This window comes from Anabrus simplex, chromosome 3 (genome assembly GCF_040414725.1).
Source record: "Anabrus simplex isolate iqAnaSimp1 chromosome 3, ASM4041472v1, whole genome shotgun sequence".
NCBI classification, from domain to species: Eukaryota; Metazoa; Arthropoda; class Insecta; order Orthoptera; family Tettigoniidae; genus Anabrus; species Anabrus simplex.
Window position 1 is genome coordinate 29063282 of NC_090267.1, and position 24451 is coordinate 29087732.

The following is a 24451-nucleotide window of genomic DNA, read 5'->3' on the forward strand; positions in this document are numbered from 1 at the left end:
CCGCACTCCTTCTGCTGTCAGGAAACGCACTACACACATTTGCTCTTTCCTTAAAGCCTCAATTTCTGTTTTCAGCTCGACTGGATGAAGTGGATGGTCGACGCGTACTCGTCGTCGCTCTATCGCCATGTGGGTATGCACCCGCGTCCCTCTAGCTGCGAGTGCGGGACCTCAGCGCTCTTATAGTGAACGCCCCTTTTTCTACCCGCAATGACATTGCAATCCTTTCAGCAGTTTCCGTTTCGTAGACTCCGGGCCGTTTATTTTTGAAGCAACCTCGTTAAATGGTCAAAATAATCAAACTAGATTCAGTTTGGAATTTTAGTTATATCACTAAAGAAAATTTAGTGATTTTCTCTTACACGCCTCTACCAACACATACAGACCTGCTCGATTTGTTCTGGGTGTTTTCCAACAAAAGAGTAGCGTTACAAAAATGTGGCAAAGTTTGGGCTGGGAAGAACTGGGAGAAAGAAGACGAGCTGTTCGACTAAGTGGTATGTTCCGAGCTGTGAGTGGAGGGATGGCGTGGAATGACATTAGTAGACGTATAAGTTAGAGTGGCGCCTTTAAAAGTAGGAAAGATCACAGTACGTGGATAAAGTTGGAATTCAAGAGGAAAAATTGGGGCAAATATTCATTTATAGAAAGGGGATTTACGGATTAGAATAACTTACCAAGGGAGATGTTCAATAAATTTTTCAGTTTGTTTACAATCATTTAAGAAAGGCTAGGAAAACAACAGATAGGGAATTTGCTACCTGGGCGCCTGCCCTAAATGCAGATGTAGTGATTGATTGATTGGTTGATTGATTGATTGATTGATTGATTGATTGATTGATTGATTGATTGATTGATTGATTGATTGATTGATTGATTGATTGATTGATTGATTGATTGATTGATTGATTGATTGATTGATATGCGACAAGAGTTTTGTTGACCATACCAGTACGTAAAAGCTAACTTGGAGATCCACATAACTTGTTTTTATTCCTCCCATGAAAGGGGAGGCGGGCCACATATGTAATCCACATATGTAACGATCCTCGGACATCATAAGTAAAAAATAATGCTTGGCTTGGCAGCCCTACAGAGCTTCAGTGGCTCAGGTGGCAGCGCACCGGCCTCTCACCGCTGGGTTCCGTGGTTCAAATCCCGGTCACTCCATGTGAGATTTGTGCTGGACAACCCGGAGGCGGGACAGGTTTTTCTCCAGGTACTTCTGTTTTTCCTGTCATCTTTCATTCCAGCAGAACTCTCCAATATCATTTCATCTGTCATTCATAAATCATTGCCCCAGAGGAGTGCGACAGGCTTCGGCAGTCGGCGCAATTCCCATTCTCGCCACTAGATAGGGCTTCATTCATTCCATTCCTAAGCCGGTCGAATGACTGGGAACAGGCTGTGGATTTTCATGAAAGCCCTGTAGCCAGATATTTTGCGTGCTCTATCTAAGACAATATAAAGCTTGCCTTAATCACAGATGACCATTAGCAACGCAGCAAGTCGTCTCATTTCTATGATACCGGGCGAGTTGGCTGTGCGGTCAGGGGCACGCGGCTGTGAGCTTGCATCCGGGAGATAGTGGGTTCAAATCCCACTGTCGGCAGCCCTGAAGATGGTGAATATGGTTTTCCGGGCAAATGCTGGGGCTGTACCTTAATGAAAGCCACGGCCGCTTCCTTTCAACTCCTACGCCTTTCCTATCGCATCGTCGCCATTAGACCTATCCTTGTCGGTGCGACGTAAAGCAACTAGCAAATAAGTAGCATTTCAAAAATGTCTTAATTTCCACTTGCACAAATAAACGGCGTTGAGATATCGTTGGACTTCGTTCCAGGCTGTCCATTCTCTGGAGCAATATTTTCTGGTATTCGAACTCTTTAAAAAAAGTCTCTCGGTATAACACTACTGTATTAGAGGACCTGGCCAATCAAAACTCATTCTTGCAGTGTGTGTGTGTGTGTGTGTGTGTGGCGGTGTCCACTTTTATTCCCTTAACCCTCTCGCTTTGGTAACGGTGACTACTAGTTCGTTTATGTTGATCAGATGATGAGGACATCTATGATCGAATTCGGCCTAATTATGTCATCTGCACTTTGTAAGTTTGCCTGGAAACCTAAAATAGAAGACTAAAACTGATCAAAGTAATATTTAAAACTCGAATGTGAAATAATTAGCGAACCCGAGCGAGAAATCTCGCATGTTCATAAAGTATGTAGTGGAGTAGCCCCTGGTGAACGAATGGTGAACTAAGGAATACACAAATCAGTACAATATTAGGCAGTCTTACTTACCACTTAATATCTATGATATTTTAACATTCATGGTATCCACTTGAACAGAAGCAAATACAAGTGCATTATTACACTGACGAATGTTCCGGAAGTAATTTTTGGTTTTACTACTATTCTTTTCTTAACTGATAATTACAACATATTATAATGACATAAAACAGGCGTCCCAGCGGCCAAAATGTGAAGTGGACATCAATGATGGCGCGTAATTTCCTACAACAACAATATTTGCAAATCGCACACTTCGCACAACTTTTTAAACTCATTTTTTTCAAGAAATTATCGATATTTAAGAAATGAGAGTGCAATTCGTCTCTGCTAATGTCTTTTTTTTGTTAGTTTCTTTACGTCGCACCGACACAAACAGGTCTTATGGCGACGATGGGACAGGGAAGGGCTAGGAGTGGGAAGGAAGCGGCCGTGGCCTTAATTAAGGCACAGCTCCAGCATTTGCCTGGTGTGAAAATGGGAAACCACGGAAAACCATTTTCAGGGCTGCCGACAGTGGGGTTCGAACCGACTATCTCCCGAATACTGGATACTGGCCGCACTTAAGTGACTGCAGCTATCGAGCTCTGTCTGCTAATGTCCATTCACTTTCTCTTGAATGCTCATTTGTCACTATCAGTTACTTGTGAGGGCCGCAAAAGGGATCTATACTACTGAGATAGTACACTGACTGACAGAGCAAATGCAACACCAAGAAGGAGTGGTCAGAACTTTATGCCAATTGCAGGGTAGACTGACGTCACTGAGGTATGCTCATGATGTGAAATGCGCCGCTGTGCTGCGCACGTAGCGAACGATAAATGGGACACGGCGTTGGCGAATGGCCCACTTCGTACCGTGATTTCTCAGCCGACAGTCATTGTAGAACGTGTTGTCGTGTGCCACAGGACACGTGTATAGCTAAGAATGCCAGGCCGCCGTCAACGGAGGCATTTCCAGCAGACAGACGACTTTACGAGGGGTATGGTGATCGGGCTGAGAAGGGCAGGTTGGTCGCTTCGTCAAATCGCAGCCGATACCCATAGGGATGTGTCCACGGTGCAGCGCCTGTGGCGAAGATGGTTGGCGCAGGGACATGTGGCACGTGCGAGGGGTCCAGGCGCAGCCCGAGTGACGTCAGCACGCGAGGATCGGCGCATCCGCCGCCAAGCGGTGGCAGCCCCGCACGCCACGTCAACCGCCATTCTTCAGCATGTGCAAGACAGCCTGGCTGTTCCAATATCGACCAGAACAATTTCCCGTCGATTGGTTGAAGGAGGCCTGCACTCCCGCTGTCCGCTCAGAAGACTACCATTGACTCCACAGCATAGACGTGCACGCCTGGCATGGTGCCGGGCTAGAGCGACTTGGATGAGGGAATGGCGGAACGTCGTGTTCTCCGATGAGTCGCGCTTCTGTTCTGTCAGTGATAGTCACCGCAGACGAGTGTGGCGTCGGCGTGGAGAAAGGTCAAATCCGGCAGTAACTGTGGAGCGCCCTACCGCTAGACAACGCGGCATCATGGTTTGGGGCGCTATTGCGTATGATTCCACGTCACCTCTAGTGCGTATTCAAGGCACGTTAAATGCCCACCGCTACGTGCAGCATGTGCTGCGGCCGCTGGCACTCCCGTACCTTCAGGGGCTGCCCAATGCTCTGTTTCAGCAGGATAATGCCCGCCCACACACTGCTCGCATCTCCCAACAGGCTCTACGAGGTGTACAGATGCTTCCGTGGCCAGCGTATTCTCCGGATCTCTCACCAATCGAACACGTGTGGGATCTCATTGGACGCCGTTTGCAAACTCTGCCCCAGCCTAGTACGGACGACCAACTGTGGCAAATGGTTGACAGAGAATGGAGAACCATCCCTCAGGACATCATCCGCACTCTTATTGACTCTGTACCTCGACGTGTTTCTGCGTGCATCGCCGCTCGCGGTGGTCCTACATCCTACTGAGTCGATGCCGTGCGCATTTTGTAACCTGCATATCGGTTTGAAATAAACATCAATTATTCTTTCGTGCCGACGTTTTTCCCCCCCAACTTTCATCCCTTTCGAACCACTCCTCCTTGGTGTTGCATTTGCTCTGTCAGTCAGTGTATATACGATACGATTTTCTTTGCGTTTAAACACTATGGATGATTTCAGGTTAAGTTACTCAGAAATGCCAGTCAACGTTTACAATTACGTAATCTATTGTTTTGTGTAAGGTTCCAATTGTCGTACATCATACCTTGAGACCTTAGCAACTCAGGGTATGTCGAGTCGAAGTTATACTCCATATGTCGGCGTAGCCATGCATTAAACTGTCAGGTGACAAAGTGGTCCGTGTGTCGTTGTGCGGTACACAGACTACTGCGGTTATTTGAGCACGTTGAACGTCAACCAGCACATCACATGAGACATCTTAACGAGGTTCAAGTCGTTAGGGCCGTCACTTTGATCCAGGAATGATAGATTTTTCGTCGTGTTGCTGTGGATCTCAATGTCTCTCCGTCAGTTATTCAACGCTTGTGGAATCGCTGCACTGAGACAGGCCAGTCCACAAAGAGGGTTGGGCTAGGTCATTGACGCATGACAACCCCAGAGGATGACCGATATCTGACCATCTGTGTGTTGCGGCGTCGTTCAACTGCCAGAGAATTGCAACAAGGCTTCATGAGGGTCACTGGAGTCACGGTATCTGACCAGACAGAAAAGGTTAAGAGAAGTGTCCTTACGACCCAGATGTCCTGTTCGAGCGCCTCGTTTAACGCAGCAATATCGCGCAGCTCGACTTCTGTTTGCCCGTGCCCACGTCAACTGGCAACTTCGCCAATGGAGAGCTTTGTTGTTCACAGACGAGTCCAGATCTCCCGACACAGCGTGATAGACGTCAACGCGTATGGAGACGCCGTGGTGAGCTGTGCATGCCACATGTTGCCCAGGAAGGCGAACGATTCGGACAAGTTTCTGTGATGCTGTGGAGTGGCATGAATATTGATGGCCGTACGGATCTTGTCGTCGTCCGCGGTAATATTACCACTGCGGGGTACATCGAGCAGATACTGCTACAGCATGTGTTTGTTGCTGCATACGGTGTTGGCCCTGAATTCGTACTCATGCACGACAATGCCAGGGCTCATGTAGTGCGCATCACCAGAGCTGTCTAGCGAGAATTGGACATTTAAGAGATGGAATGGCCAGCAGTGAGTCCCGACCTTAATCCCATTGAGCATGTGTGGGGTGGGCTTGGCAGAAGTGTTCGTGGGCGTCCTAATCCACCACAGACTCTCCAAGACCTCGAACAGGGTCTCATTGAAGAATGGGAGCTGGTACCGCAACGTGACCTCCGTCGACTTGTATGGAGCATGCCACGTAGATGCCGAGCTAGTGGAGGACATACACCATACTGAAGCTCTCCAACTGTGATAAAACTCCACCCTGGAGGACTGTTAGCACTTTGTTTTCGCTCCTATTTGGACATTTCCGTTTGTGTTCTGAAGATGAACGTGAATACATCGATGGTCTATTGTACATTTCAACGGAAAAGAATAAAGGTTTAGTTGGTAATATACCTGGTTGTGAGGAATTGTTTTGTGGAGCATGGCAATCGTTCAAAAACATATTCCCCTAATTTTTTGAACTGTGTATATTTCCTTTAGGCCAAGGTCATGGACACTGTGGTATGGTTCACTCGCTTGCCGCGCGCATTCGCCAGTCTGGCAGTCTCTTCAATGTCTGTTAGTTTCTTAGTCTGTAGACAAATACTAAAATATGTTAATTGTTCAATCACACCATGCTTTTTAATTTTAATAAATGTGTAGTATTGTTCCTTTGATTTTATTGTATAGTGTCGAATAAAAATCTCAATGAAAACTATTAAGCCGCATTTACACTGGTTAACTCTAAGCTACCCCTGCGGGTGGGTGAAGCACATGTAGAATCACCCGTGGTATCCCCTGCCTGTCGTAAGAGGCGACTAAAAGGGGCGAACTATGCGCGGACGTGGATTGCGTTCTGGTATAATGTGCTGGACCTCCTGTGGATGGGAGGGGCTGTATACATTCACAGGTTATCTCTGCTTGTCGTAGAAGGTAACTAAAAGGGTCATGTGGCCATGGTCCCCTCTTTAATTTTTATTGTTTTTACTTGAGGGTTAGTTGTAGACCATTTCAATATTTTTGATATGCGTGCTGCTCGGAGATGAGCCTCTTACGTATGCGGTTACGCCCGAAAGCCCGCGTCAGTAACCATCCAGGAAGCGGCGGGTGGGAGCGCCATGTATCCTGGCAGTAGTACCCGCCTGACAATACAGGTCCCCGCACAACCGAATGCAAGCAGGACATGATATTGCGGGTGACTGGAGGAAGGGAGTCCTAGTGCTCACTGCCTCAGTTATCCCGTATTAGGCATCGTCCAACATCGGACCCCGGGCAGTACCGTCTATGAGCAGGTGGGTTTTGCCTTGGCAGCTTGGTTCGGCTACATAGACCTCTGATCGGAGTGGGTGGCATTCGGGGAGGATGATTTTGGGCATGGCTTCGAAACGAAGTCGCCCATCCGAAGGTGGTCCCCCACTGAAGTCTTTAACTTTTGCTTCTCTGAGAGGTTCAACTCCCTGGGAACATGCGCAGCGTGAAGGAATGGGATCCAGCTTCCCTAGGTTTCTGGTTGCCACCAGAACCGATGGGCATGCTTTTAAGCTGGTAAAATCGACCCATTTTAGTAAACACATTGAAGGCGTCTACGGCGAACTTGATGTTCTCAAGAAAATGCGCAATGGTAGTTTACTTTTGAAGACTCGCACAGCACTGCAAGCCGATCAGTTGCTTAAGTGCGACCATTTTGGCGAAATCCCCATCAGATTGGAGGAGCACAAATCCTTGAATCTGGTTCGTTTAGTCATCTGTCACCGCGACCTTATTTTGAACACTGACGACGAGTTGATGGAAGACATGAAGAACCGTGGTGTGACACTCGTCCGGCGCATTGCGCGCAAGGTCAACGGTGAAGACGTTGCCACTGGTGCCTTCATTATCTCTTTCAAGTTGTTAGTGTTACCAGAGAAAGTCAAGGTAACAATTTATTGCGATGTGTGGCCGTACATCCCGCCTCCTATGCAATGCTTTCAGTGCCAGAGAATCGGACATACGGTATCTCGTTCGAATCAGTCTGTGTGTGGTACATGTGGACGAGTAGCTCACGGCGCGGAGGAGTGCACAACGCCGTACAAGTGCACTAACTGCTCTGGTCTTCATTCTACTCGCGATCGGAACTGTCGAACATATCCTGGATCTTCTTCTCACTCAGATATCAAGACCCTGGATGGTTTTTCCTACCAGGAACCTCGCCGTAAGTTTAATTCCACGATTACACCTGCCCGTACACTCAACTACAGCATGATAGATCAGAGTCTTCCATGTTCGTCTTTGACGTCATCGCTACCCGTGATGATCGCTGCCGCAAAGAGTAAAAGCTCGAATGGGGGGGGGGGGGGGGTGACAACCCCACCTTCGACCAACTAGAAGTCTGTCCCGGCTGGCAGATCTTAGCCCGCACAGCAAGGGGGGATGGCTAAGTCTCCCCTCTAAGAGGTCGGTGAAAGCCGTGCCCCAGCCGACGGAGGCGGCATCGTCGACCAGGGCTGAGAAATCATCTCCCAGCCCGTCTAAACTAGAAAAGATGGTGGGCGGCGAAGAAGGGCGCTCCCGCACTTCCCCTGCAAAAGGGAAATCATGTCCTCCATCTGGAGGGTATGAGTCTGCGCCAGCAGGTACTCCTGCTCAAAAACCTGCGCGCTCCCCTCCTAGGGGAACTTCCCCCCCGAAAAGCGTCGAAGTTCTGGGTGTCATCCACGCCGTCTGTCGATGACGGGATGGATGTCGCGCTGTCATCTACATCTACGGATTTAGATGTTGATAGTGTTTAGGCTTGCGTGCACCTTGTCGCTAATAAGCCAACACTCCCTTTATAGTCCACACTATGGCACTGTTACAGTGGAATTGTAACTGTTATGACAGGCATCTTGCTGAGCTACTTCAGCTCATTAGTGAGTACGCGGCGAGTATAGTCTGTATTCAGGAGACAAACTTCAGACCAGGTCATCAAATGGTCTTGAAAAATTTCCGACTATACTCGACAAAACGATATTTTGCTCACCGGGCGTCTGGTGGCGTGGGTATTTTTGTTCTTTCTGATAACCATAGCGAAGAGGTTCCTCTAAGGATCCCACTGGAAGCAGTTTTGGTGCGGGTACCGCTGCCTGTCATAGCAACACTGTGTAACGTTTATTTTCCACCAGGCCAGCCTCTTAACATTAATGATGTAACTGATCTTATAGATCAGCTTCCACCTCCCCTCCTCTAGTTGGGAGATTTTAACGCCCATCACCCCATATGGGGATCTGAGACGTCTTCCCCTGGGGAAGAAAGCTGGAAACATTAGTACTACTGTCGGATTTTTTATTATGGACACTCGAGTTTAGGCTTTAATTACAAGCGAACCAATAGGCCTATTGAAATTCGAGTTATACCAATATTTTCCTTGTTTAATTCTACATTAGCGTATATAAGACGCATTGTTTTCAACGTTCATTAAATATTTTTTATTTGTGGTTGTAATAAATATTGCCCGGGTTTTTGGCTTCTTCTCTACGAAGCGCTCACTTAGGAATATATACAAGGAGAACGACTTGTCTGCTTCTAATGAAATTTGTATATGTTATAACCACATGTATTTGTAGTGTAATACTCAAGTTACAATTTTTTTCAACCACCCCGAAAAAAGTTCTTATCATTTTTCTAACGCAACTCTTTCTCAGCCCAGGATAAACGTACAGCAGCAAACTTGGGCTTGTTTTGAAGCACTCAGTCATGGTTATCAGAAACTACAACAACTGTAACCGTACAGTGTGGTATCGAATTTATGAAGAGTAATATTGAAAGGAGGTTTTGTGTACGCCGGACCGTGCGCTTAACAGCAGGCCGGGTGGTGAAAACGGGCGCAGTGTTGCCGCGTTCAGTAGTAATCACGCGCGCAACGAACACAGCTCTTCGTTTACTTTCAACCTTTAATTTTATTTCCTCTTATAAATTCCACTTCCCATCACCTTTTCTCATAAGGACTTTGGACCTTCAACGGCAGGTTTAAAAATGGTTAACTTCCTAATTTAGAAATATCACACTGTACAATTTTTACAAGAGTTATTTTTATTATTATTTACATATATTTACGGTATTTAATTCTATCAATTTTCTTCGTCTGAAAAATCACTTTGCTCCGAAGAATCGGTGCTGCTCTCATTCATGTTGCTTATGACTGGCTCGAAATAAGGGACATTTGCACACAGTCCATCTTTTTTTTTTTTTTTTTTTTCCAGTAGTGGTCTTCAATTTTCTTCGCGTGTTTAATACATTGTTTCCAGAGTTCAGGGGTCACGGTACGTAAGGCTTCTCGGCATAAAGCGTAAATTGCTTCCATACCTCTACCATTTTCTAATGTGTTAGCGATATTTGTTTTTGCTTATTTTCCCTTTTAAGTAAGCACAAATGAGCTCGATTGGATTAAGCTCGCAATGGGCCACTGGTAACCAAATAATCTCTACATCTGGTCGAAGTCGTTTAGTCAGTTGTTCCAGCTTCTTTACCGGCCTTTGAAACTAAGGCCTGGCAAGGACAATCAGCTCTGATTTAGTTAATTTGTTATAATCGTCAACTCCAGGTTGTAGTGAAATATTCTTTGACGTTATCCAATGTATAATTTCACGTTTCAGCCTTGACATGTTCGGGTTTTTAGATTAAAGATCGATCCTCGTATGATATGGAGCTTGATCTATAACGACGGCCGAACTTTGAGGAAATAAACTCAGGACTTTCTTGAACCATTCTTCATAATGAGTCGAGTTCATCTCATTCTGGTAATCACCACTACTTTTCTTGCCATTAAAACAAAGTTCTGCACCGTCAAGAAATCGTTCTTCACTTCCGATACGTAAAATTATGACCTGGATGACGTATTTCCATCATTCTCCTTTGAAGCGGCTCCTACTCTCTTCACTGACGACAGCGATAATCCAAGACAATCTGCCACCTTCTGGTACACAGGGAACCTCTTGTCCCCTACTTTTTCCCCTCACATTGAAAGAAAAAATAGCACTCGAAATCATTGCAAACCGGGCGAGTTGGCCATACGGTTACGAACGCGCAGCTGTGAGCTCGCATCCGGGAGATAGTGGGTTCGAACCTCACTCAGGGCAGCCCTGAAGATGGTTTTCCGTGGTTTCCCATTTTCACACCAGGAAAATGCTGGGGCTGTACCTTAATTAAGGCCACGGCCGCTTTCTTCCCATTCCTCGGCTTTTCCTCTCCCATCGCCGCCATAAGACTTATCTATGTTGGTGCGACGTAAAGCAAATTAAAAAAAAATCATTGCAAGTTCACCCTCTGATAACGGCGGTCTCGGAGGCATCTTGAAGTGACGTGGTCAACATGCAGAACATAGGAAAACTGAAAATAGCTTCCGGAAAAACCAAGGTCACGGGCATTCCGTTTCACAACTGCCCGGGGCGAGTGTACTTTGTTCGTTGCGCGCGTGATTACTCCTGAACGCGGCAACACTGCGCCCAATTTCACCACCCGGCCTGCTGTTAATCGCACTGTCCGGCGTGGACAAAACCTCCCTTCAATATTACTCTTCATAAATTCGGTACCACTCTGTACGGTTACAGTTGTTGTAGTTTCTGATAACCATGACTGCGTGCTTCATAATAAGCCCAAGTTTTCTGCCGTACATTTATCCTGGGCTGAGAAAGAGTTGCTTTAGAAAAATGATAAGAACTTTTTTCAGGGTGGTTGAAAAAAATTGTAACTTGAGTATTATACTATAAATGCATGTGGTTATAATATATACAAATTTCATTAGAATCAGACAAGTCGTTTTCCTTGTATATATTCCTAAGTGAGCGCTTCGTAGAGAAGAAGCCAAAAATCCGGGCAATATTCACTACAACCACAAATAAAAAATATTTAATGAACGTCGAAAACAATGCGTCTTATATACGCGAATGTAGAATTAAACAAGGAAAATATTGGTATAACTCAAATTTCCATAGGCCTATTGGTTCGCTTGTAATTAAAGCCTAAACTCGAGTGTCCATAATAAAAAATCCGACAGTAGTGCTGGATTTATGTATTTTTAACACAGGGGAGCCAACTCACGTTGGTGTACGTTACGGCACATATTCTCGCATAGACGTTGTTTCCGCTGTTTCGGTGGAATACACACGATGATCTCTGTGACAGTGACCACTTTTTGATCATCCTTACTTTGTTGAAACAAAAATCCGTCGAGGCTCCTCTTCGATGGATTCTTAAACATGCTGATTGTCCAAAATACACATCACTAGCTGCCTTTAACGACGATACAAGGCGGACCGTCGGCGAGGAAATAACTTACATCACCCAAGTTATTCTTGTTGCTGCTGAGGAGTCCATTCCCCCCCTTTTCAGGGACTCCTCGCTGAAAACTCGTTCCTTGGTGGAACGCCGAAATTGCAGCAGCTATCAGAGAACGGCGTCGCGCCCATAATCGTTATCGCAGGCAGCCTACTGTGGTAAATTTGGTAACATTTAAAAAACTGCGTGCTAAGGCGCGAGTTCTTATTTGCCAAAGTAAAAAAGCTTCGTGTGTTTCGTATATGACGTCACATACTCCATCATCTAAAGTGTGGACTAAACTTCGACGTCCACGAACCTGCTACGCAGGCGTAGCAGGGGGAGAGGTGATACTCCCACGTGGCGCGTCCCAGGTGGCGGATAGGGGGGTCCTAACCGGCTTGCCGGCGGACTTGAGGGAAATAAAATACCTCTCGCGGACCAAACACACTACCCCCTGCGGGTGGGGGACGCACATGTAGAATACACCCGCGGTATCCCCTGCCTGTCGTAAGAGGCGACTAAAAGGGGCGACCAAGGGCTGACTGAATTAGAACCATGAAACTAATTTTGAATCGTACCATCACGCGGGGAACACCATGGGTTGCCTGTACTTGCGAGTAGTACCACTGTATTAGGTATGAAATAAGTTTGTGATTAGTAGCAGCTGGAGGGGGTTCTCCTGTGGGTTTCCAGTACCCGTGCGTCGTACCCATGTGAGCAACACCGCGGGTCTGGGCGTTGCCTGTGAGTTGTACCACTGTATGAGCGACACCGTGGGTCTGCGTTGGCTGTGATTGGTACCCACTCTGTGAGGAACACCACGGGATGTGTGGTTAGTACACCTAGGTGAGGAACCTTATCGGTCTGCGTTGGCTATGAGTGGCGCCATTGTGTGAGAAACACCATAGGTCTGCGTTCCCTGTACGAAGTGCAAACCTTGTGAGTAGTACCTTCTTGTGTGGAACACCGTGAGTCTTCGCTGCTTTTGATAAGTACCCCGACATGACTAATACCATGGTTCTACTTTACTCGCGACATGTACCATTCTGTGGGGCCTTAGACATGGATTTTGCACCCCTTTAGACATCAAGCATCCTTGTGCTTTATAAGTGGTCCCTTGGTCAGTAATACTATTATTTTCGATCTTTTTTTAAGTCTGATCCACTGTTTTTTTGTTTGTTTGTTTGGTTGGTTGGTTGGTTGGTTGCTTTTTGTTGGGTTCATGTCCATCAAATCATTGTTCATGACAATTTTTATTTTATTTTGGTCAGTGGATGTATTTGACCTTTTTGTTATTTCATGTCGTACCATTAGGGGCCGATGACCTCGATGTTAGGCCCATTTAAATTAAAAAAAAAACTTCGACGTATTTCGGGTATCCAAGGATACCGGGAATTTCCATTGCAGGCAATGTTGTCACTGAACTACTCCCGATTGCTAACCATCTAGCTAGTCATTTCGCGGATATCTCTGGGTCCGAGAATTACCAGCGTGATTTCTTTGCTCTGAAGCGTGAGGCAGAACGTCATCACTTTAATTTTGCCACTTAAACTCCAGAGGACTGCAACGTGCCCTTTACGGAGTGGGAACTCCACAGTGTCTTGGCGCTTTGCAAGGACACGTCTCCTGGACCAGACAATATCCATAACCAGATTTTGAAACACCTTAGTGAGGATAGTCTACTATATCTCATTCGTGTGTTTAACCGAATCCGGATAGAGGGTGATTTTCCGTCTCGGTGGCGAGAGGGCATAGTCATTCCCGTCCTCAAGCCTGACAAAGATCCCAAGTAGGCAGGAAGTTAGAGACCGATTTGTCTTACAAACTGCCTGTGTAAGCTATTTGAGAGGATGGTAAATCGCCGACTTGTGTGGTGTCTCGAGAAGCAAGGACTCTTCCCAGTACCAGTGTGGTTTTCGAGGCGCTCGCTCGACCACTGACCATTTGGTACGCCTGGAGAGCTCTATCCGGGATGCGTTTCTCCGCAAACAGTATTCGGTAGCTGTTTTCTTTGACTTAGACAAGGCCTATGACAGCACATGGCGATATGGTATCCTTTCAGTCCTGCATTAGTGGAGATTCTGAGGTAACTTGCTGGTATTTATTGCAAATTTTTTGTCCTTTCGTCTAGTCCGTGACCGAGTAGGGAGGACATATTCGCAATACCACGTTCAGGAAAATGGCGTACCACAGGGATCGGTTCTTAGTGTCACTCTGTTCGCTATTGCCATAAACGGTATTGTTGCTGCTGCTGGTTCAGCTGTAATACCGTCGCTATATATAGACATTTTTGCTCTGCACTATAGCTCGCGCAATATGGCAGTCCCAGAGCGACAATTACAGCAAGCTATTAGGAGAGTGGAGCAGTGGACCTTCGAATATGGCTTTCGGTTTTCCACCGCAAAGTCCTCTGTTGTCCACTTTTGTCGTCAACGTACTCTTCACCCACATCCTGAGCTTTATTTAGGAAATGTCGCTATTCTTGTAGTTACACTTACCGATATCTTGGGCTCCTTTTCGGTAGTACATTATCGTGGGAGCCACACGTGCGGCAGCTAAAAGTGCAATGCACCAAGAGGCTTAATCTCTTGAAGTTTCTTAGCAGCAGTAATTGGGGAGCTGACCGCACGGTGCTCCTACGTTTCTATAGGGCACATATTTTATCCAGGTTAGACTATGGCAGTGCATCATATGGCTCAGCAAGACCAAGCGTCCTTACGAGATTGAACAGTATCCATCACAGCGGGGTTAGGTTGGCAACGGGAGCTTTTCGAATAAGCCTCATGGCTAGCCTGCTCACTGAATCGGGTGTGCCACCTTTACATCTGAGGCGCCAGCAGCTCCTTCTGTTATATGCTGCAAATTTGCGGTAGATGCCACTTCACCCACGCTATCCTTGCGTATTCAACAATGGACACGGTCGGCTGTACGCTGCTTGTCCTCGAGCAACGCGGCCTGTTGGAATACGCTTGGATAGCAGTCACAGATTGTTTCACGTACCTTTTGTTCCTTGTCTTGTCAGACAACTAAGTGGGGTACCTCCGTGGGTAGTACGACGTCCTGAAATAATCCTGGATCTGCACACTGGCCCGAAGGAAAACACGGACCCTTCGATTTATCGGAGGCTCTTTCTGTCCGTTATTGGCCGGTATCCAGGTTCAGTCGTCGTTTACACGGATAGCTCGAGAACAGACACTAAAGTGGGCTGTGCGTTCGTTGTCGACACTGATAGGTTTCTTTTTGTTCTCCCGGAAAACTGTAGTGTGTACACAGCAGAGCTCTATGCTATCTGTGAAGCTCAGTGATATGCACTGTCCGATGAGCGCCGACACTTTCTTCTGTGTACTGACTACTTGAGCTCGCTACAGTCTGTTGATACCTGTTTCCTTTTTTTTTTTTTTTGCTAGGGGCTTTACGTCGCACCGACACAGATAGGTCTTATGGCGACGATGGGATAGGAAAGGCCTAGGAGTTGGAAGAAAGCGGCCGTGGCCTTAATTAAGGTACAGCCCCAGCATTTGCCTGGTGTGAAAATGGGAAACCACGGAAAACCATCTTCAGGGCTGCCGATAGTGGGATTCGAACCTACTATCTCCCGGATGCAAGCTCACACATACCTGTTTCCCTCGGCACCCTCTGGTGCAACGGATCCAGGACCTGCTGGCCGGGTGTTCGGATGCTGGCACCACATGGGTGTAGAGGGAAACGAGTTAGCAGAGAAGGCTGCCAAGGAGGCAGTAACACTGCCCCCGTTGTCTTACAAGGTGCCAGTAAGTGATATTCGCTCTCAGCTGAGACATCTGGTTATGTCTCATTGGGAGATGGAGTGGCATGCCCCTCCTCTTACAAAGAAGCTGAGAGCGATAAAAAGTACAACGAAGGTATGGAGGACTTCCCTTCGGGCTTCTGGGAGGGAATAGGTGGTATTACGTCGTCTTCGGATCGGCCACGGTATACTAACGCACTCCCAATTACTGAAAGGAGAACCCCCTTCGGTGTGTACTTGCGGCGATCATCTTACCGTGGTACACATCCTTACGGAATGCGTGGACCTGGTCGGTCTGCGCCGTAGTCTAAAACTCCCGCGTACCATCTCCCTCATCCTGAGCGATGACTAGCAGTCCACAGTCCTTGTCAACCGTTTTATGAGGAATGTATCTATGTTCAGCCCGTCAGCGATTCCGCTGGTGGAATCCTCAACAGATCTGCCATCAGCTGTCATAGATGGCCTAGGCATCACTGAAGAGGCGTACTAGGGAAATGAGGAGTGAGGTAGTTTCCCGTTGCTTTCCTCGCCGAGCCAGATTTGCTATTACATATCAGTCTGCGAAGCCCACCGAAATGCATACACCAACGACCCTATGAGCAACATTTTCACACCAATCATAGCAGGGACTGGCTGCATAAGAATTGGTATTACTAGCATCCCTCATACCTCAGTCACTTTCATATTGTCAAAGCCAAGGATAAGACATGAGACAGATCTATGAAAGTAACAAAATTGCTCTAGCCTATACCAGAAGACATAATGCACTGTAAACACTAGGTTCTGCCAGCAAAGGCATTTTATGAGGAATAGTGGTCTTATTTATCGTGCGTAATGATGGTCTTTGTCCTAGTGTCTTTGTGTTAACTGCGCTTTTATCCCACTGACTTTATTTTAATTCGTGTTGCGTATTTTAATGCGTTATTTTAACTTCTAACTTGAATTATATATATATATATATATTCCAGGTATTGCCTTATTCCTTTGTCATCTGTATTTCCTTTTGTTTTATTAGAAATAAGGCATTGCGAATTAGATCCACTGATTGTTTCAATCTAATAACCATTTTTAATCACCATTTCTTTAACTCCAGTCAGTGGATACATTTCAAAATTTGAATTATCATGCTAATTATCATTAGGGGCCGGTGACCTTCGATGTTAGGCCCCTTTAGACAACAAGCATCATGATCATCAAACTCTAAACTTTTACCTCTGTGGAAATTCGCTCAGAGAGAATTAAAAACCTTCCCCTTTTTTCTTTCTCAGTTTTGAAATATACATCCTCCCCCTGTCCACTATGTCCCACAATCCCAGGTGCTGTTTGTTGTCTCTAGCTTTTTGCCCCCGCACTTTTAATTCCCAATCGCCGTTACTGTCTCTTGCGCCCTCTAACAACCCGTATGCGGTGACAGAGTTTACATGACATTTCTCCATGATGTAATTAGATACTGGAACATAGATTGCCTGCTTCTGAGAGTGCACATCATGTGGCTGTTGTTTGCCTGATTCTAGATCTAGGCATAGTGTTGGGTCCAAAATTACAGAACGATCTTTCTGTTTATCGATGGCTAGAATATCTACTCTTTTCGTGCTACCATTTGCAGCTAAGCAGTTCACATCTTCACATCTTCACATACAAATATATTTCTCCACCTGTGGTTGTCAGCAAGAAGAGCACACATCATCCTCACGACCGCACCAAATGGTGAGAAAGCACGTGGAAGGAGTTTAATAATGAGATGTAAGTTTCCTGTTTCAGACGTTCGTGAATGACGGCCACAAGTACACATTCTCTGATCTCGCCGAGCGAGGATGCAGCGTGGCTGTGGAGCTCGAGGCTCGAGGGATTGGTGTTGGAGATATCGTGAGTGTGTGCACTGGGGTTTGTCCTGAGTTCACTCCCATCATGCTGGGCACCTTCTTTGTGGGAGCCACACTCTCACCTCTCAACTACAAGTTCGACACCAGTAAGTATTGAACATTCACTGCCAAGTTTAAAGGCCTAGGCCTTGCCAAGTCAACTGCTGCCCAGCCGCCCCACGGATAGGGCCGGTCGTGTCATCAGTGGGAGGGTGGCCTTTTTCTCACCAGGGGTGATGACATGGCCGGACAGCAGTAGTAGTAGGTCGGTAGGTTTATCTTTTACATTTTTGTTATTTTTTATATTTTTTTCTTAATATCCAGCGGGGTCGATGCACGTGGCATGTAGGGTCTAAGGATGACATCTAAGGTGATCCTCCCTAGGGAGCGTCACGTTTCCGGAGTATCTGATGGACCTTATGGCATGCCCAAGGAGCCTCGTGTTTTTCCTTTTCCTTTTCTTGTAAGTTGTTTTCATTGTGAACATGTATTTGGGCTGAACGCCTGTTATGTTCAATAATAAATACAATAAAACAGAATACAACTGTTGCCCAGCCAGGCAGACCACAGACACTGTAGTTTCACATAGTCAATACCATGATGTCCTCAGTCGTTTCACTTGACTTTCTTGACCGGGATCCTTACCTCTCGTATGAAAAACTCTTTCGTTTGACTCACGAGACTGACTGAATCGTCTTCCAGGTCTCTGTCCTGGCTGAGAATCGAAACCAAGGCCTCCGAGTAAGATAAAGGCTCCCTACTCATGACTATACCGCTGATATATTCAGCACTCATCTAACTTACTGCGTACAGACTAATTGATTGTGATCATCATCATCATAATCATCATCATCATCATCATCATGGATCTGCAGTTTGAGCTGTCGGCCAGGTGGCAGGTTCCCTATCAGCTGTTCACCTCGTCTTTCCTTACATTTCAAAGATATAGAAAATGTATGGATCATCTCCCATGGGAAATTATTATTCTAATCCCTAATTCCTCTACTATAAACTCATTTGATACAAAAATAATCCTATTGAATTACAATTTTATTATCCCCTGTGAGTAGAGGCGGTAAAATTACACCCATGGTATCCCCTGCCTGTCATACGAGGCGACTAAAAGGGGCCCAGGAGCTCTCAACTTGGGAGCGTGTGTTGGTGACCACGGGGCCCTTAGCTGAGTCCTGGCATTGCTTCCATTTATTTGTGCCAGACTCCTCACTTTCATATATCCTATCTCACTTCCCTTGTATGAACTCCTATTCTTTTCTGACCCTGACGGTATTATGTATCGAGGCCTACAGAGTCTTCCATTTTCACGCCCTTCATGGCACTTGCCTGTTTTTGACCGATACCTTCATTTTTCGAAGTATCGGATCCCTTCCATTTTTGTCTCGGATTAGTGTTATATAGAGGAAGGTTATCTAGTTGTACTGCCTCTTAAAGCAATAATCACCACCACCACTCCAATTTTGTCTTCATTATGATCTTTCCTACTTTTGAAAACACCATACAAGCTTATTCGTGTACTAAAATCGTTCCATGACATCTCACCACTGACAGCTGCTTGCGAATTCGCCTGGCTCTGACTTCATTTTACAGTATGGAGCATATTCTTTTACTCGTAGTAATCTACAGGCTTTTAGAGGTGAAAGTGAGCAGCGGTCCTTTGGTACGCCAAGGCCCTTCTAGGCTGTAGAAGAGCTTTTATGGGAAACAATTTTAGTTAGGAAGTAGGAAAAATTTGTAGAAAACTGAGTATTGGAAGTTGACATTTTGAGCTCCATTCTTGACAGGACAACATAGTCACGATCCCGGAATTACAATTCTTCCGGCTTGACTTACTTCCTTTATAACTATGCACTTCCCGAGGTGGTGCAGCTCTGTTGAGACACAACTACAATGGAGGTGTGCTGCAGGTTCCATTTTAACCATATACCAGTCTTCTGGCATTCTCTCATTTGCGCTACAGTATGACTATCAAAAAATAATAGTATGGTGTGTAAGAAACAAGTGTGCTTCTTATGCGGCCGGGTAATTTCTTGATCCGGTAAAGTACGAGTGGTTACTTTTTTTTACAATAATTTTAGGAAAATTTAACATTAGGCCTATTACTTTTAAACGGTCGTAATTGTACAAAAAGTGCGGACAATATTCTGGAAATTTTATCTCGCTAATTTTCTGGAAAAATTTCCCATTGTATCACTAGGTACAAGGAGCTGGTTTCTTATCTCTATTAGGAATCCTTGACATTGCCCGGTGTCTGCGCTGGGCCAATCTCTCCTCCCCACTACTCTCTAGGGGTGTGGCTTGGGTGATGTAAGAACGCATGTGCTGGATTGCTGACCTTGAGGTTTAGCCGACATAACTAAACTAACCATTTGAGTGATTTAAATGTCTCTTTGTAATGCCTAGGTGTGTTAATTGGTGTTATGTTATTTACTTTCTTCCTTTCTTCTTTCTTTCTCATGTAATTTACATTATTCGAAAAACAGGTACAGGAGAAATGTTTTGAAGAATTCTCATCTTTAAAAGTAGTTAAGTCTGCAAGTGTAGCACTTGATTCCTGTTGTCAAGTCCTTAAACCACGAAACAATGGTATAAATATATAGAAGAAATGTTGTTTGAATGAAACACTTTATGACGCTCTATTCTCTAAATTTCGAACAGTATACAGTGCCCCCTTTATGCCGGGCTCAGCTCGCCGGAGAGCGAGGGTCTCAGTGGTGGACCGTTCGCTATCGGCTGCGCAGAAAATTTTAAAGGCAGGGATAGATGAAGGACTAGCGACAAATGAAAGGAGACTAAATTAGGTTTACACATTTATTAAACTAACACTCTTTTAAAGAAAACAATTAAATTAACAAAATCTGGGTTGGATTCTTGAAAAACATCTTCTCCTCGTGCTTTCATTCGTGAAAGATCTCGCTCAAATAAATTTTCAATGATTGTTCTTTTCTGCAATAATAAATATAGAAACCATTAACTTACTGAAAAATTGATTGGAAAACAAAATAATATCTAATATCCTTCTCTTATGATGATAATCCAATTATTAAAATTAAAATCTTCCCTCCTGGGTTTCAATTATTTTCCAAGAAAATGACTATTTTCTCCTCCTTATTTAAATTATTGAAAATTATTTAATTCATTAATTTATGATTAGCAAGTCTTCCCTAGACTTTCCTTTCAACAATTACTTCGTTTATATAATTATTGATTGAATAAACTTCTTCTAATAACTTTTACTTGAACTTATATCACCTTAACTTTTGCTCAATTTTATGCAGAAAGTGACTGTACAACATCTAACAATTAAATCTCGTGACATCAGTCCACGGACGTTGCCTTCTCTTATTCATTTTGAGTTAGTAAATTAGGCCCTAATCAACCTTAAATTACGATAAAATCTTCTAAAGATTCAAAATTGATCCAATTACGGACACGCGAAATAATACAAGTCGGTCAAAACTTTGACGCACATAATGAAAATTACCTTCACAAAATCGTACATGAAATATTCCAAAAAACACAGATTAGGATCAAATCTCACATCACACATTCACACAGGGGTACACGGCGTTATTATAACATTATTTACACGAACACTAACCCATTATTATTAATTTTAGGATTTTACTGCGAATTAGGGAAATCATTCTCCAGATGACACTATCACACACATCCCAGGTATCAATTCAGAGTGTGATAGAATTAAGGTTATCACTTATACAAAGAAATTAACTATACAACGATGTTCAAGGAGCATTTTAAACAGAAATGATCCTAATTTAGCGAATAGAATAATTGTAACACAGGTCAAAATAATAGAATACGCGCTAACGGTACATGAGTTGCGGCATTTATTTTTATTCATCATAATGTCGTGGCTCTCAATTATTCTGCACTGAAGCTCGAAGAAATCATGTCCAGTGACACATCTCTTCCCAAAATTGACTCTAATGGGTGCATAAATTATTACTCAAAATATAATGCCCATCTGCAAGTCATACTCAAATTCATAGTGCAGAAATATACCTATAATTCGTCGATACTCCGTCCGGAGAATTTGCCATGTTCCAGGCTTACTTTACATAAAGTGAGCACACGATAATACTTTCCAAAAATAACTAACATTAAACTAATGACCTTATTAAATCATTTTAGCCCGTAATTAGCTTTAATTATTTTTACTCATTATTATTATTATTATTATATTCCTGACCGTGCATAATCTCATTCGTAAAGTTGTCGTGTGAAGTTATTCGGATGACTCTAAATAAATTCGAACCCATAAACATGTCGTACAATCATAGAATGAAATTCTACACGAAGAAAAACACTAGAACACTGTCCTAATTTGTTTTAAATAACTTTCAAATTATTTCAAAACTAATCAAAATTAACGCGGGGTTCATTTAATTTTTATCTCACCTGTCTTCTAAATTCTTAGGACAGTTAAGGTCTCTCTCGATGACTCACATTCATTTCTAACTAATAGAGCAAACACACACTCATTCCAAGGGTTCTAACTACCTCTCACCAAAGAAAGAAGAATGAAAAATCAAACTACTGCAAAACTAATAGAAATCCAAAGGAATAAGTAAGGCTACGTTTACAGATATTTACAAAGATAGAAAGCAATTGAATTCTTAAAGAATACTCATGTGACTGGTGTGAACTGGATTGTGGCTGATGACCTAGCACGTGGTCACATCACCTTCCATCGAACGAAGTCTCGCCCATGTCCGATGCCTTACATGTTTAGTGACTCATGGAGGCGTTGACGATGTACAGGAACTTGCAGTATTCTTCGTGGAGCTGGATAACCATCTTGCCGTAAACTCGAACTCAGGACCTTTCTTCTTTCAAGTTCTTGCAGAAAGCTGAAACTAACAAAAAGTCTTAGAAATAGCCCAGGATTCACTCTCGATGCTTTATAATCTGGCTGAAGACACTTATCTTAGAACAACCCAAAATAATCGTAGTGAAATTTTTCGAGTGTCTGAATTGCTGTTTATATAGTCCTCGATGCCTTCTCCAATGTAAAGTCTTCCGATGAAGCAAACGACGTCCAGTCTCTTCGGTTGCTGCAGTCAGAGTAATGCTCAAATTTAGCGTTCAGAAGTATAAAACCCTCTACCAAATTTTCCTCTGGAATTACCATTAATTTCCTGTCGTAAGACATAGGTGTGTCTCTTAATTACATCTAATTGGTGGATTTGTTGAATTCCAGTGAAGGTTGTCACTTTTATTGGCTGCTCCAGTTTTACGTCACTTGACTTTCCATTTATTGATCGATTGAGATCTGCCTGCTCGCCATGTCACGTGGTACGCACACATGTGTCTGAAGGCCACATAACAGGAATTCCAGCCTGCTCCCTCGTGCTCTCTGTAGGTCGGGAAAACCGGTTCGCGAAGTGACTAGCTCGTACTGGCACGAAATACGGAATCTCACCCTCTTGCCGATTAAAATAATGTCCCAACACACTGATGAAATAAATCATTTTCTTTCTAATAAAATATTACCACTTTTGAAGGGGACATATTTCTCCCTTGGTTAAATAATGATTTGATCTGAAGATGGAATCATTATTACAGGAAATCTCCAATTAACATGTTCCCTGAAAATTTAGGTGGTAATCAGGTGTCACTTCTATTTAGGGTTCTGTTCCAGCACGAAGCCTCGCGTTGTCTGCCTCGAGTGCAGCACCAAGCCGTCGAAGTTGATCCATTACCTTCTCTTGTAATTCATGGCATTCTTCACAAATCTCATCTTGTAAATTTACTTGGGTCGAAACATGGTGGTAGGTTGGATCTTCATCTGTATCTGGCGGTGTTTCTTCTTCTATTATGAGATTGATATGATGACCATCTACAGGTTTAGAAGAATAATAACTTTTTAAATTCTGGGCGTTATGAATACCTTCATAATTTTTATCTAAACTTTGGATTCTGTAAGCGTTATTCCCATAAACTTTTATAATTTTATAAGGACCTATAAAAAGTGGTGCAAATTTGGCGTAATATTTGCTGGTTGTTTCTGACGTAGCTGGCTTTTTCAAAAGAACATACTCATTGAGTTTGAGGGGTCGGCAAAACTTTTTATCCTTCCGTTCCTATAGCTTGGTTAACCTTTGAGTTTATGAGGTCATACGGGTGTGTTGCATCGTCGCCCTCTTCTATAATATTATCCAGAGCCTGATTTACCTCTTCTGTGGCTTCCTGGTCTTCGGATTCCCACGGTGTCGAGGCGTTATTAATGAGAAACACACTCTGATCATTGATATCGGCTGGATTAACTATAGCCGTTTCCCATGTCTCATCCAATCGAAAAAGAATTTGGTTGGAATTCAAGTCAATATTGGCATGGTAAGATGTCAAAAAGTCAACTCCTAGAATGATGTTAAATTTTATATTTGACATAGCCAAGAATACGTTCTGAAATTTTGTATTTCCAATTTCAACATCCAACAGTGTCTGTAGTTTGCAAGCCACAGTCTTATCCGGGATAATTCCTTTTATTTTAATGTGAGATACTGGTATAATCGGGATATCATGTCTGTCCTTTAAATCATTTAGGAAAGAAGTTGAAATGACACTAATTGTAGATCCAGTATCCACTAAACATTTTACTTTTACGCCACATATTCTAGCCGAAATTATAGGTAGTGTTTTTAAGTAGTTCGTGTTCGACTCTAGATTTTCCTCGAGTAGGTCATCTGATCTTGTCATCCAGGAATCAATTTGAACAATAATCCACTCTTGCGTTTCACTATTACTATAAGGGTTAGTGTCGAGACTATCTCCTACTAATTCAGGGGTTGTTTTTTTTTTTGATGGCACCTTGATTGTACCCATCATCTTCCGAATGTCCTTTCTCTTCCCTTTGTTTTGCTCTTTGGTACTCCAAACTCTCCGCTCCAACAATGTCAGGGTTGACGTCCTGCTCATGTATAGCCCGATGCCATTTCTTACGTTCTTGACTGGACTGCTGGAGTTCCCGCAAATACTTCTCTCTCTCTTCCTCTCTCCAGTTTCTTTTCCGTCTCTCAGGTCTTCTATTCTCTGGTTCTCTTCTCCATCTGTCCCTATTGTTTTCATATGGTCTTC

General features: G+C 44.1%; 1 protein-coding gene across 2 annotated transcripts in view; it reads left to right on the forward strand.

Annotated features, from left to right (window-relative positions):
- Nucleotides 1-24451, forward strand: part of LOC136866971 (luciferin 4-monooxygenase) — a 74707-nt gene that overhangs the window by 8603 nt on the left and 41653 nt on the right. For both annotated transcript variants that reach the window (XM_067144062.2, XM_068226979.1), the window contains exon 2: nt 17235-17442. In XM_067144062.2, the coding sequence (XP_067000163.2) occupies nt 17235-17442 (208 nt within the window). The remainder of the gene's footprint in view (nt 1-17234; nt 17443-24451) is intronic.